The following is a 14,607-nucleotide window of genomic DNA, read 5'->3' on the forward strand; positions in this document are numbered from 1 at the left end:
TTCCGCATAAAATTTCATGAAAATTTCTTGAAAATTAAAAGCTATTGTACCCAAGGATTGTAGCCATTGGACTCCTAGTTCAACATCAACACCTCCCAATGGAATTGAAAGCATTAGGCTAGTCAATACATATTCTCCCATGGATAGCTTGATATTATGGCACTTTCCAGAGCAATTTATTGTTCCTCCATTTGCAACCATCACTTGACACTCTGGTGCTGGATATAGGAAGAAATTCAATTCTTTTGCTACCTTACAATGAATAAAATTATGGGTACTTCCTGAATCAATCAACACTATTACCTTTTTCTTCTTAATTTGTCCTTCTATCTTGATGGTTTGAGGAGTGGTAATTCCAGCCAATGCATTACAAGATATGGTCAGATTCATTTCTTCTTTATCTAGGCTTTGTTCCTGGAGTATATCCTCTTATTTTGACCTTTCTTGCTCCTTTTCTTCTTCCTCTTCACAATCTATGTAGAATAATTTCTTCTCAGCACACTTATGACCTTTAGTGTATTTGCTATCACAACTGTAACAAAGCCCTTTTGCTCTTTTTTCTTCCAATTGTTGTGGTGTCAACCTTATAGGTTGTGGAAGACTGGGGGCAACAATACTTCCATCTTTATAGTTGTGAGTGGTATGCTTCCTGGTTGCCATAATTTTGCTTTCAATTTTTCTTACTAACCTGAATGCCTTCTCTAATGAATCAGGTTCCCAAAGGCGAACATCATGTTGGATATTATCCTTTAAAGTCCCTATGAACACATCAATCCTATGCTCCTCTAGAATATTTTTTACCCTTATGTTCAATTTTTGGAACTCCTCAATGTGCTCCATTATTGAACCCTTTTGTTTGAGACTTATCAATTGGCTAAAAAAAGTGTTTTTTTTTGTATCCTCATAATGTGCTGTCAATTCTTCCATAAAATTGCCCAAGTGATAAATTTGTTTACAAGAGCAAAGCTATTGATACCATACAAACTGATTTGGTTCCAAATATAAAGTTGCAATGTGTACCTTTTGTGTGTTTTGCACATTATTGAGATCGAAAAATTGCTCCATCTATAATATCCATGTTGCGGGATCCTTGCCATCAAACTTCCTCATATCGATTTTTGGAATATGGTGGGTCTTCGATCCAACATTAGAGTCTATGAAATCATGATTAACATTTCTTTTGTTCGCATCATGAGTTTCCTTTACTACCCTTTCACCATTAGTAGGTATTTCTTGTAGAAAATTTGTCAAATTTGTCTTCAAATCTATCTTCAAATTGTCAATCTTAGCTTCCACGCCCTTTATCTTAGATTTCATGCCATTTATCTTAGCTTCTGTTAGCTTTTGCGACAGTGAAATTTGTTGCACTTGGTCTTGTAATTTTGATATATCATGTAGCATTTCTTCCTCTTCTTCATGAGTCATGCTAGAGCTTTCAGGTTGCTTACTAGGTGTTTGCATTTTCTTTCCTCAGGGCATCAGTTACCGATAATAATTCTCTACTATGCCCTTTGAATTCCTTCAAAATAATTTTTCAAACCAAGCTTAAGCAAAAAAAATTTAAAAATCTACACACCTTTTTTCACTTTGTAGGAGCTCGATATTGCCTCTGATGTATCTCTATAATTTCAGATCATCCAGATTTGAAATTGCGACCTGCAATAGCCCTCTGTGTCCTCTTTCCAATGCCACTAGTTTGATCCCAATTGGATTCTCCAAGGAAGAGTTATGCCAAATCTCCCACAGTGACCTGATTATAGACTAGTTCAGTAGAGCGAACTTGTACGATGTGCCACATGTCCTTGTTTCGACCTTTGGCTCTGAAAAGTATATATGAGAAACTACAATCCGTTCTCTTTCTATACCTTCTTAAGAAATTTCAATCTGATGCTCAGAGAGAAAGTTATGATGATTTTCCCCAGGTCACCTGTTTGGAATGTAATTCAGGAGTCTGCAAAAAGACCAACTTCCTCATATCATATCTTCGTAAATATATAGTTTGAAAAGCTCTAAAATTTGGACCCGAGCTTCAGTGCGATTTCATCTCAAATGGGTTTTTTTTTGCTTCTGAAACGTTGCAGAAAAAAATTTATAGCGAAAATGCCACAATGACCTATTTGGAGCAGCGAAATCCTAGAATCCAAAGCTTTGATACCAAATGTTATGAAACCAGCTCAAAAAAAGATAGAAAAGATAGATCAATGCCTTAGAATTCAGCCTCTTTGAGGGGGAAACTTCCTTTACATTACACAAATTAATGAGTCTTTTATGATTCAAATGACAAAACCTCCTTTCTATATATAGGAGTCTAAGGAGTCACAATATAGCCCAGCCGACCTAACAATAATAATATAAAGGCACAAAAATAACAATAGAGGGATTCTAAGGGGCACAGTAATAACAATATGGGGACAATAGGGGCACAACAATATTAATAAGGGATACAACTACAATAGTAATGGGGTAATCACTAGTATTATAGGGACCTAACACTCAAAGATTACCCATTTTTGCGACAAAAATATAATCCAATAGACCAAGTAATTTGTAATAAAATAATCTAACCAAATAGTTAGGATTATTCCCAAATCACTTTTAGATAGACTCGATCTAGAACACTAGGACTCACCTAAAAACCTAGCAATAAAATCCATTCCAACTTTTTGGTAAGACTGGAGGGAAAAAATACATCGACCATTCGAAAATGAATCGGTGAGATGGAAAACCTCCTAGAATGGAGATCGTCACTAGAAAGGTAGGTTTACCCAGGCCGTTACATACATGTCATGGGTCTGCTAAGATTATTTACATTATACATATGCAGAATGGGTTTACATAACATCTTGGAAGTCAGGCTCATGATGATAGTTGGACGACGCAGACACATCAATCATCCGCTATTCATTTTGTGAAAAAAGGGGGTGTACTGCTATGGTTCGTTGACACATAGTGGTCAACAGGCACCAGGTTATACTTCTGGAAAGAAATGGGTCTGAGGAAGGATGAATTGAGTCAAGAAGGAGTCCCACATGCTCAATTCATCACTGGAATCAAGGAATTTCTGTTTGGCCCAATTATGGAGTTCATATAGATCGAACTGAAATTAGGTTTCAACAATTTTATACTCCTGGTCAACTAGGGGTAATCTATCTAAGTCTATGACAGGGGGCATCATTAGATTTTCCTCTACCATTTTAGATTTTCCTTTGGAAGACATGTTGAAAGGATAATTAGGTAAAAAGTTATGTTTACCAGGTAATTACCAAATTTTTGCGGTGATGAAAGAAGCGCTTTTCATGATTTCTTGGTTTCGGATCTTGGCTGGAGGCGATTTTCAAAAAACTCCTCCCGCGCTTGCCTGGTTCTGCTCTCCAGGCTCTGCCTGGCAGGGCTGCCGCCAGCCCTTTGCCCTTCTCTCTCCCGCGCACGTTGCTTTCACCCTCGGGCCTCCTGCCCGGTCCTGCGCTGGGGCCCATACCTCTGCTCTCGTCCCTTTTGCGCTGGCTTCTCAGTCTTGAATGGCTGGGAACGCCCCCCCCCTCCAGATCCAGAGAACCACGAAGAACTGTTCGCTTCGTTGATCCCTGACAATGCTTCTTCAAGAACTCGTCCCTCAGTCTCTAAGTTTGTTAAGAAACTGGATGAAATCCCCGAGGTTTCTCTCCCTCCATCCCTGCCAAGGAAATCAGCAATCACCCTCGCTGAAAGAGGTCTCGTAGGACAGTTCACTGGTCTTTGGCCTTCTCCAAGATCAGTTCAAAAATGGGTGGAACGCAACTGGAATGCAATGACTCAAGGGAAAATAGCCATCAGATTTTGTGGAAGGGGCTATTACACATTTCTTTTTGAAACAAAAGAGGACAGGAATCTCATATTCAGAAACGGCCCTTACTTTATGGATTCAAGAGGCCTCTATCTGAACAGATGGACACCAGACTTCGATCCGGAAATGGACATCCCAAATGCAGTTCCGGTCTAGGTCTGCCTCCCACATTTACCGCTCCATTACTGGGGGGGATGAATAAGTAAAGGCAATAGGGAATGCAGTCGGCAAATACATCGACAGATCTGAGGCAAGGGAGAACATGCATGCGTGTGCCAGGATTTGCGTAGAAGTAGATCTCAGGAAAGGCATGTTGGAAGCTATCAAGATCAAGGTCGATCAATGGACGCACATCCAACAGCTGGACTACAAGCAACTACCCTTCAAATGCAAGGTGTGTCACGAATATGGACATTTCGCAAATAGATGTAGCAAGTCAAAATTAAATGAACCCATTGAAAATGAAGAATCTCCGGACCGCCCCTGGGAACAAGTAAAAAAGAAAAAACCTTCCCCCTCTCAAGGGCCTAGTTCTAAGCCCTCCCCGGAAACCCTCCCCCCTCCCCCTCCTCCTCCCACTAGCTCAACCCCCTCCTTTCCCTCCACCTCCAACCCCTTTGAATCTCTGGAAGTTGAAGACCCCTCTTCCCCTCCCCCTTCCCCCCGCGACAATTCATTAGCTGTCATCTCCTCCCCCTCGATCCCTCTGCCCTCTCCTCCTCCAACAATAGAGAGAATACTCACAAGAAATAAACTAAAAGAAACCAGCCTTCCCTCAGATCCCCCAAGAAAGGCAGGTAGAAAGTCAAATAAAGAACTCAGAGATGAGGCAGCAGCGAAAGAGATGGCTACTGGAGCACAACAACCAATGGATTCCTACCTAGACAGGCAAAAAGGAAGCGGGGAAAAAACAAAGGAGAGGAGCGGGACTCACCCAAAATCTGGTAAATGATGAATCTGGTCTCTTGGAACTGTAGGGGGATGGGCTTCTCCTCAAAAATAAATGCAGTCCGTGACTTAATAAATTAGGAGCAGCCAGACTTCGTCCTTATCCAGGAGACCAAAATCTCAGACCAAGATTTTCAAAAACAAGTCAAAAGATTCAAAAATTTTGAAGGTTACTCAATAGGTTCAGAAGGTGCCTCAGGAGGCATAGGAACACTCTGGAACAAGAATAAAAGGGATCACATCAACCTCCAATCTTGCAGTTGGTGGATAAGAACAGAACTCAAAAACAAAGTCTCTCAAGAAGTCTTCAACATATACAACATCTACGCTCCAAACCATTATCGGGATAAAGCAACCTGCTGGGACTCATTATCCTTAGATTTACAGTCCTCTCATGACAGGAGCATAATTCTGGGAGGAGACCTGAATCTAATAAGAAATGTGGATGAAAAGCTTGGAGGAAACTTCCATGCGGATCCTTCAAGAGAGGCGCTGGAGGCTATAATCCAGACCTATAATCTCATTGACATACCCCCCTTCAACGGGAAATATACATGGAGTAACAAAAGAACAGGCTGCCACAATATCAAAGAGAGGTTAGATAGATTTCTCGTGCAGGAAAGAATCGCAACAAACTTCTCTTCTATTAAGAGCAAAATTATTCAAGCTTCGGCCTCTGATCACAAACCTGTGGTGATGAATTTGGAAAAAGGGAGAAACTTGGGGCCTCTCCCCTTCAAATACAACAAAATCTGGGATTTTAAAGAAGATTTTCGTTCCCTCATACAAAAACAGTGGGCCAAGGAAGTATTGGGATCGCCTCATTACATCTGGGAAACCAAATTAAAATCCCTAAGAGCAGTCATCAAACAGTGGGCTAAGGAAAACGCAGCAACGGAGAAGAGGAAAAAAGTGGATCTTTATATGCAGATGGAGCAGTGGAATAAAGAAAAGGAGAACAACCAATTCACAAATGAAGATATAATCCACAAAAATGAAATGTACAAGGAGCCATATAGAAAAAATAGAGCTGAGGAAGAGGAACAAAGGCAGAAATCGAGGTGCCTGTGGTTGAGGGCTGGAGACAAAAATACCTCTTTCTTCCATAACAACATAAAGCTCAGGCGCGCCGAAAATCAGATAGATAAAATAGAGGCAGAAGGGAAAGAGATCAGTGTCCAAGAAGAAATTAAAGAGGCAGCTTACAATCATTTTAAGTCTCTTCTTACAGCAGTCCCTCAGCAGTCAGATAGCTCTGACTCTCTCAGCACTGTAGAGAGTAAAATCTCAGACTCTCAAAATAGAGATCTGGACCAGGATGTCATAGAAGAGGAAATCAGATCGGCAACTTTCACTATGCAACAGGATAAGGCCCTGGGCCCTAATGGATTCACAGTGTCCTTTTACCGAAATCATTGGGATACAATCAAAAAATATTTTGTGCGGATGGTTAAAAATGTCTTTAAAAATCACAAGATGGGAGAAAACACCAAATCCTCACACCTTGCTCTCATCCCTAAGGACGTTAACCCTCGTTCCTTTGACCACTTCCGGCCAATCTCCCTTTGTAACGTCTCTTACAAGATCGTCACCAAAATTCTTGCCAATAGGCTCAAAAAGCTCCTTCCTCATTTAATCTCAGAGAACCAAGGGGGATTTGTTCCCCACAGGCAAATCACAGATAATGTCATATTGATTCAAGAGGCAATCCACAGCAGCATCAGCAGGAAGGAACGAGGCATGATAATCAAACTCGACATGGCAAATGCATTTGATAGAGTTGACCACAACTTCCTAACAACAGTCCTCAAAAAATTTGGGATCTCAGAAAATTTTACAAGCATCATCACTAGATGCATCTCCAATCCCTGGACTGCTCCCCTGATTAATGGCCATCCAAGCAGGTACTTTAGAAGCACCAGGGGATTGAGGCAAGGCTTCCCTCTCTCTCCCTTCTTATACATCATTATGGCGGAAACTTTGAGCATTCACTTAGAAAATCTCCGCAAGCAAAAAGAGATCACTGGAATTGGTATAGAAAGAGGGACTAAAGAAATTAACCATTCGCTCTTTGCGGATGATACTCTTCTCATTGGGGGAGCCTCAAGTCTAATGGCAAAAAGATTCAAGAAAGTCTTGGACGCCTTCCTAGCAGCCTCAGGAGGGATGCTGAATAATAAAAAATGCAAGATTTATACCTGGAATGTCTCTGACCAAATCAGGCAAAGAATCTCTTTGATACTGGACATCCCAGTGCAAAGGAATTGGAGTTACTTCTCTTATCTAGGTCTGCCTCTAGCCAAAGAAGCAGTCAAGGCTGAGATTTGGGCCAAACATATAGAAAAGATGAGAGGTCTCCTTCAAAGTTGGGGAGTTTCTTGGCTAAATCTAGCTGGTAGAACGACCCTTATAAAGGCTATCCTCTCTGCCCTCCCCATCTACCAGTATGCGGTCACCTTGGCTCCCACCAGTATACACAAGCACATGGAACTATTAATGAGAAGCTTCCTCTGGCAGGGGGGAAAGCAAGAGTCTAAAAAATTCAGCCTTGTCAAATGGGATCAAGTTATTCTTCCCTATGAAAAGGGTGGACTAGCCATTAAAATCCCGAGCCTCTCCAACCGTGCTATGGGCTTTAAACTGATTTGGAGAATCCTCATCGGCAAAGGCTCTTGGTGGGTGGAGGTTTTGAAAAGGAAATATCTTAATGGACCAAACTCTAATCTCCTTTCCGAAACAATAGCTGAAAGATCTTGCACCCCTGTTTGGAAGCTCATTAAAAAAGTCCTCCCACAATTCAGAGAGAACATTTCCAAAGTGCCTAGAAACGGCAAGGAGGTCAATATTTGGACTGATAGAATCATGGGCGCCAAACCAAGAAACCTCCTCCAAAACCTCAGGCCTCTGCAAATTTGGATGGAAGCTAAAAATTTAATCTCCTTGTATGATATTTCAATATGGGACCAAAACATCTGGCAGGGCTGGAAGGACCTTCAAATTCCCAATGAACTCAGAGATCTATGGTCCAATCTCAAGGTCTCTCTCACAGGCGCCGCTCCCACCAACATAGGGGCTGAAGATAGGTACATCTGGGAGCCAAGCGGAGGAAAATTCACTGTCAAAGAGGGCTACAAATTTCTCCAGGCATCCACTTCAACAGCCAAATGGAACCTCTATACAACTGTTTGGAAATCAGAGTGCATACCAAAGGTCAAACATTTCAATTGGACTCTCCTCAAAGGAAAGGTTCTCACAGCTGAAAACCTAAGGAAAAGAGGGATCTTGGGGCCCTCAATATGTTGCTTCTGCCGCGCTGAGGAGGAGAGTAGTCATCATCTTTTCTTCCACTGTCCTCTCGCCCAAAGCTGCTGGACCCAGATTGTCAGACCAATGGAAATTGAAGAGACTTTTGATCAGCTATCTTCTCTCCAAAAAAACTGGGCAAAATGTTACCCTTTTCCTAAGAAAGGTAAAAACAACATCATCCGTTTGTGGAAATGCATCCCAGCTACTCTTAGTTGGCAAATCTGGCTAGCTAGGAATAACTGTATTTTCAATAACAAGAAGCCCAACCCTGCCCGTATACTGGCAAAAACTACAGCGCTCATATCTGAAACAATAAGTGCAAACTTGGTCGCTCCCCCAGATCAATCAAGCTGGCACAAAGAAGAGATGGAATGGTACAACAAATTCTGCATCAACTACAGCAACAACCATCTAGCTCACCCCAAAGCATGCACGAGAAGAATCCACTGGAAGCTCAGAGGCACAAAGGAAGAAGTAAGTCAATGGATTTTAGACCAGAATCACCCCACTTTGCATTTCGATGGTGCCTCTAAAAATAACCCGGGGGAAGCTGGAGCAGGGGGCATTATAAAGGACAGTCAAGGCAAAATTCTTGTAAGCTATGAATGGGGATTGGGCCAAATGTCCAATAATATGGCAGAAGCGTACAACCTTTACTTAGGCACCATCATCCTGAATCGGCTGAGAATTAGGAATCCAGTCATACTGGGAGACTCGGCCATCGTTATTGCAGCTATGGTGTCGGGGACAGAATTTAAAAAAGAGGCCCTTAATAATGTAAAGCTCAGGATTGCGGACAACATCAGAGAAATGGGGGACACGACCTTCAAACATGTCCTAAGAGACAACAATACAGAAGCGGATCACTATGCCACTAAGGCATCCAACAGACAGATCGGTCAAGTCAGGGAAAATGAATCCATATATGAAAAACCGATCCCGTAGTTGGCTTAGCTGCCTTTCAAACCCTTTGACTAGTCATATCAGTATATTCCCGATCTCATGTCTCATCATTCTCCATACTTCCTCTTGTGCTCTCTGGCCAAATTCAGTCAAGTCGCACGCAGTCTGTCATGTCTTGGACTCCGATCCTCCCTTCTCCATGTTTGCCACTCAATCATTTTGGACCGATCACAAGATCTCGATCTCCCAGTTTTCTCGTGACTCTCTCACGCAGAATTTAGGTAGGAGTCTTTTCAAAATCTCCATAGACTGCTACAAAGATTTTAAGTCTGATCCCAAGCCCGGCCAGATCATCGAGTTTACGTCGTCCTCTCTGCTAGCTCAACTCACCTCTCCGCTTTATATATCCATGAACCTCTCTCTCTACGAGCACATCAGAAACTCGCTCTTATACTCGCAGGAGAATAAAGGTCCTGTATTTGGTAATCAGCTCAAGAAGTTCTGCAGCAAGCGAGGCCGCCAACAGTTCAACACAGTCGTGAGACCGCCTACTAAAGCTTCCAGGGGTTTCTTCAGCAATCTCCAAGCTTGGTCGTTCGTCATCTGCTCGGTTGTTCTTCATCTGCACGATCGTTTGGTAAATCTCAGAGCTCGGTCTTTCTTCTTATGCGTGGTTCCTTCTCTGGTCTATTCCCTCTTCTTGGCATTCTCCCCATTTTCTTCCGGTCTCCCTCTCCTTCTTTACTACCCCAGTCCCTTATCCCTGTCCCTGCATTGCATCCCCTTCCCCAATAGCTCCCCTGATATGGCTGAGATTCCGGAAAACAGAGAGCAAGCTGAGAATCCGGAAAACAGAGAGCAACCCGAGAATCCTCTGGACAGAGTGATTGCAAACAGCAGCTGCACGTTATGTAAAGCACATTGCTTTATGATAGCAAGGTTCGTCAAACATTTCAATGAGCTCAAAGAGGACTTTCAAGCAGATAGCAGATCAAAGAGAAAGAAGTTGGAAAAACAAAAAGCAGAGATAGAAAGCCTAAAGGAAAAATGTAACCACATGGAGGAAGCAATCGCTCATATCAAATCTATCACTCAGAGTATGCAAGCTGAGACCTCAACCAGAGCTAGTGTTAAGAAAGAACCTCAGATTGATGACTCTGTCAATCAGCTTTAGCAATCTGCCTAATGACTTGTAAATTTTGTCTTCTCGCAGGTCTGTTTGTAAGGCTATACAGTCGTTTTCTTTTTCAATCTGTTCTTCTCAAGTTTTCCTATAAGAAGTCAGGGTCTGCGAACCCTTTTTGGACTTCTCCTTATCTATTTCTCCTTACATATGTAACAGGACTTGGCTCCTAGCAATTTTTATAATATATAAGTACCTGATCATGTTTAAAAAAAAAAAAAAAAGCACTTTTCATCCTGGACTGGTTGTACTAGGCCTAGGCATGCAACTTACAAAGGGAATGCATAAAAGAATAGAATTAAAGCATGTGTTTATTTATGGAATGGGGGGATTAATTGTTTGCAGGGGATTTCTGTTATGGGAGTGGGACATTTATTACGAGATGACAACAATCGAGAAGATTAAATGGATGGATAATGGTTAATTGATCATTGAATGAAAAGTGGATAGATGGCGAAGGTGGAGTGGATTTATCTTTTTGGAGGGAGTGGTAACGATCAACGATGGTTTTCGAGGGGGAGGGGGGTGGTAAGTGGTTCATGGAGGGGGGGTCTGAAATGAATGAGGAGCGGACACGTTGCATTGGCGGCTTATTTGAAATAACTTTTCAAACCCCCCGGTTAAACGTTAGAGCCGTGGGGGGTCCGAAGTGCTTTCCTAGCCATTGACCTGGGCAGGGACCATCTTGGCGGTTGATAAGAGTGCTCTTATTACATAATGTGACAAAACATCAAGTTGACTTTACCAAAACTATAATTAGTCATTTAATTATGTTTAAACTAATTAAGCAACTAATTAACATAATGTGCGGCATTGAAACTAGCGTGCATTTTTGAATATTTCTTGGGATTTATTCTTTTTCTTCCATATTTTTTATTTTCTGTCATTTTTCTATATACATATTTTTTTACCCTTTTCATTTTGTCTATATATATATATATATATATATATATATATATTATTTTTCTTTCTTTTTTCAACAAATAAATGTAAAATACAAGGCAAGTTATAACATCAGCTCCATATGGGGGCTGCTTCCCCCTATGGGATGCAGAGAACATGCAGACCTAGTGCCTTCTCCTTGAGCTATGGAGTCTTTGCTGTGAAAATCACACCTGACAACAAACTGTAAATAAAATAGGTAATTTACAATGGGCTATGACTGTAGTAACTTCAATATTGAATATAGTGTTTAAGATATTGTCCATTGACAGACAATGAAGAATATATTCCTTCCAGATTATATAAGATAAAAATATTATTTCCCTTGACTTCTACAATGCTAAATGGTCCTAACCAGAGATTATCAAATTTACCATGTTTTCCTCTTTCCTCTCTTCGGACATCCCCTTTTAAGGCTTAATCTCCTTGCCTGAAGTCTCTTTCTCTAGCCTTCACGTCAAACACACTTTTCATCTTGTTTTGGTGTTAGTGAAGCTTGTACTGAACTTCATCTATGTCTTGATTTAAATCAATGATATGATTGATTGTTATTGAAAAATCATCAGATTCTTCATATGATTCCTGTAAAAAAATCATAACAGGAAAAGCTAGTTGTGTATGAAAAATGGCCTCAGTGCCATAGACAAGTTGAAAATGGGATTTACTAGTTGATCTCTTAAGTGAAATTCAGTTAGCCCAAACTGCATACTTGAGATGACTATCCCAATTCCTCTTATGATCTGAGAGTACCTTCTTGATGACCTTGATCAAACTCTTATTTGATGATTTTGCCAATCCATTTCCTTGAGGGTAATACGGGGTAGAATGATGCTATAAAATCTAATACTTTTGGCGAAATTCTATCATTTTAACATTGTTGAATGCTTGTGCATTATCAATGACTATCTGTTGTGGACAACAAATCTGGATAATATATTTTCTTCAATGAATTTGATGACAACAATACATGTTGTGTTCTTGATAGGGATGGTTTCTACCCACTTTGTGAAGTAGTCTGTAGCAGTTAGGATCCATCTGTGTTGATTACTGGATGTTGGAATTATCTCTCCTATGAAATCTAATTCCCACTGTAAAAAAGTGCTTGAATCAATACTAGAACAAGTGGAAGTGTTGCTAACCTTTGCTTCCCAACAAATATCTGACATGGAATACAACTTTTGACCTTTGCTCCAACTTGTGAAAACAACTTTGGCCAATAAAAACCCTCTCTCAAAATTTTGTATGATGTTTCTCTCCAAGCATAATGTCTTCCACATATACCTTCACGAAATTGTTCTATAACACCTTCTGTTTCATTTTCAGTTGGATATAAAAAAAGGATATTCAATGGATCTTTCCAATACAGGTTAGCATTGATGATACAATATTTCACAGCCTTTAATATGATGGTTCTGCATTGATTTTTTGTGAATCCAAGAGGATACTCAAAATCAAGAAGAAAATGTATAATTTTTTTTAGACATGTTTTCGGTGATAATCACATCAAAATTCATTTGACAGCGCATTTCGAACCAACAAGTGTGGTTCATCGTTAGGATAAGATGAAGAATCAGATCATGGTAACAAGTTAAATAGAGAGATTGACCATTCAAACGACTGGAAAGAAACAACTAATTTTGACCGAAAGAAACGGTTACATTTGACTGGGTTTCAACTACATTTGACTGGAACAGGAGTTAGGGAAATATTTATTAATTAATTATTTAATCTAAGAAGCAAATTAACTAATTAAATAATTAATGAATAAATATTTCCTTAACTCTTAGTCCAGTCAAATGTAGCAGTTTCTTTTGGTCAAAAGTAGTTGTTTCTTTCCAGCCATTTGAATGGTCGGTCTCTCTATTTAACTTGTTACCACGATCTGATTCTTCATCTTGTCCTGACGATGAGCCACACTTGCTAGTTCGAAATGTGTCGACAAATGAATTTTGATGTGATTATCACCGAAAACATGTCTCAAAAACTTGATATGGATCACAAAATCCTTAATTCAACAAAAATGTATAGTATCAACATACCATTCAGATAATAAGAGCTTTTCATCAATATGAAGTGGAAGAGGAGTTGAATCTGTAGTAGAGGAAGGTTATTGTGTATTCTTCTCTCCTGAACTTTGAGAAGGTTCGTGTGTATTTTTCTCTCCTGATACTTGCATGATAGTATTGATTCCTATAACTTTACAATTTGATTCATCCAAGAGTTTGGTTAATTTTTGTCCTTTCACCAACTTAGTAGATTTGATATCTAAATCAAATTCTAGTATTTATGCAATCCATCTTCCTCTCCTACCATCTGTACTAGGTTGTGTCAAGACAGTTTTGACAACATTATTTGGGACATATGCAGTAATAGGGGAATGAAGGACATACATTCTAAAGGATTTTAAGGCTTGTACGAGGGCATAGGCTTATTTTTCAATGATATCATATATCAACTCAGTATCTCTCATAACTTTGCTAAAAAAGGCAATAGGTTGGTCATCTTCATTATCATTCTTTTGTAATAAGACAACAATTAAAGCAGTATCAGAGGCAAAAGATAAAATGCTAAAAGGCTTTGAATAATCATGACTGGCTAGTATTGGGGCTTCATAAATAGCCTTCTTGATTTATGCAAAAACATACCTTGTCTCCACTTTCCATTTGACTTCATGGTCCTTCTTTAGCATATTAGTAATATCTTTGATTATCTCAACATAGTTTGGTATAAATCTTCTTAAAAAATTAATCTTTCCTAGAAGGTTTGAATTTTCTTTTTATTTCTAGGTAAGCTAATTACCTCAATGGCCGAGATTCGTTTTGGATCAATCACTACTCCCTCTTTTGAAATAATGTGTCCAAGTAGCTTTCCTTCCTTTATAGAAAACATAGATTTCTTTGGATTGAGTAAAATTTCATATTTCCTACATCTATCAAAAACCTTTCTCAAGTGTTTTAAATGCTTCTCATAAGAATTTGAAAATACAGTTATATCATCTAGATAAATAACAACAAACTTGTTAACTTTACCAACAAAATCTAGGTCCATTGCTCTTTGAAAGGTAGCTCCTACATTGGTTAGGCCAAAAGGCATTCTAGCATACATAAATGTACCCCAAGGAGTTGTGAATGTTGTGTTTTCCCTATCTTCTGGACTTACCAAGATCTGATTGTATCTAGAAAATCCATCCGACATTGAAATTCTATTGGAGCCTAAAATTTTTTGGAGCAATTGATCCATCTTGGGCAATGGATAATTGTTCTTTAAAGATAGTTTGTTTAAGTTTCTAAAGTCCACACACATTCTTATTTCACCATTCTTCTTTATGACAGGAACTAGATTTTCTATCCAATCAGAGTATCTTATAGGAACATTAATTTTGGCATCCAGTAATTTTTTAATTTCTTTTTCAATAGTTGGAAGCAAAACTGGATTTATTCTTCTCAATTTCTATTTGAAAGGTTTAGCTTCTGGTTTGAGAGGAATTTTATGTTAAGTAAGA

At 39.6% G+C, this 14,607-nt stretch overlaps 2 protein-coding genes across 2 annotated transcripts in view; both read left to right on the forward strand.

Moving 5' to 3' along the window:
- Positions 1 to 14,607, forward strand: part of LOC149262528 (UDP-glucose 6-dehydrogenase 5) — a 234,392-nt gene that overhangs the window by 202,176 nt on the left and 17,609 nt on the right. The gene's annotated exons all lie outside the window — the stretch shown is intronic.
- Positions 5,468 to 9,022, forward strand: LOC149262529 (uncharacterized). The gene has a single exon (XM_089380247.1). The coding sequence runs from the start codon at positions 5,468 to 5,470 to the stop codon at positions 9,020 to 9,022; it is 3,555 nt and encodes a 1,184-aa protein (XP_089236373.1).

This window comes from Pinus tabuliformis, chromosome 6 (assembly GCF_031772625.1).
Source record: "Pinus tabuliformis cultivar Carrire ecotype Pingquan chromosome 6, CPIR1, whole genome shotgun sequence".
Lineage (NCBI taxonomy): Eukaryota > Viridiplantae > Streptophyta > Pinopsida > Pinales > Pinaceae > Pinus > Pinus tabuliformis.

What these genes read in the sequence shown, in the direction of transcription:
- LOC149262529 (XM_089380247.1), top strand. Translation starts at nt 5,468, where the DNA reads ATGAATTTGGAAAAAGGGAGAAACTTGGGGCCTCTCCCCTTCAAATAC.